We start from the raw sequence: 429 nt of genomic DNA on the forward strand, positions 1-429 counted from the left end.
GGATAAATCCTACAAGAAATTTACATCTCTTCACCAATTTATTCTGTTGTCTACCGCTTGTATATTCAAAATATGAAACAAAACCGACCCAAATGTGGGCATGTGGACGACCTTGAGAGTCTCCACAAACATTTGTCTTTCCTTTGTGAATGATCATGCAACCAGTTCAAGGGCGTTGGTATGAGAGGATCAGTAACATGTACAGTATATAAGACGCCCCTAACTCACTAACAAGATGCCACTACACATCATGAAGCTTCTGGTGAGTTCACTTTCTCCAGATCTTCCTTTGTTGAATTGTTTGGATGAGGAAAACATTCACATTATTAGATCTGTTTGCTGAAATGGAACATATAATCATGATTTTACTTTCATATGGCGTGGTAGTCACACTCTATAAAAGCAGATAATTAGTTTAGTAATGGTGCT

At 37.5% G+C, this 429-nt stretch overlaps 1 protein-coding gene across 1 annotated transcript in view; it reads left to right on the plus strand.

Annotated features, from left to right (window-relative positions):
* The first annotated feature begins 235 nt into the window (after nucleotides 1-235).
* Nucleotides 236-429, plus strand: part of LOC119587266 — a 1663-nt gene continuing 1469 nt past the window's right edge. Inside the window, exon 1 of the mRNA XM_037936019.1 lies at nucleotides 236-262. Within this exon, the coding sequence (XP_037791947.1) occupies nucleotides 236-262 (27 nt within the window). The remainder of the gene's footprint in view (nucleotides 263-429) is intronic.

This window comes from Penaeus monodon, chromosome 22 (assembly GCF_015228065.2).
Source record: "Penaeus monodon isolate SGIC_2016 chromosome 22, NSTDA_Pmon_1, whole genome shotgun sequence".
In the NCBI taxonomy this organism is placed as follows: Eukaryota; Metazoa; Arthropoda; class Malacostraca; order Decapoda; family Penaeidae; genus Penaeus; species Penaeus monodon.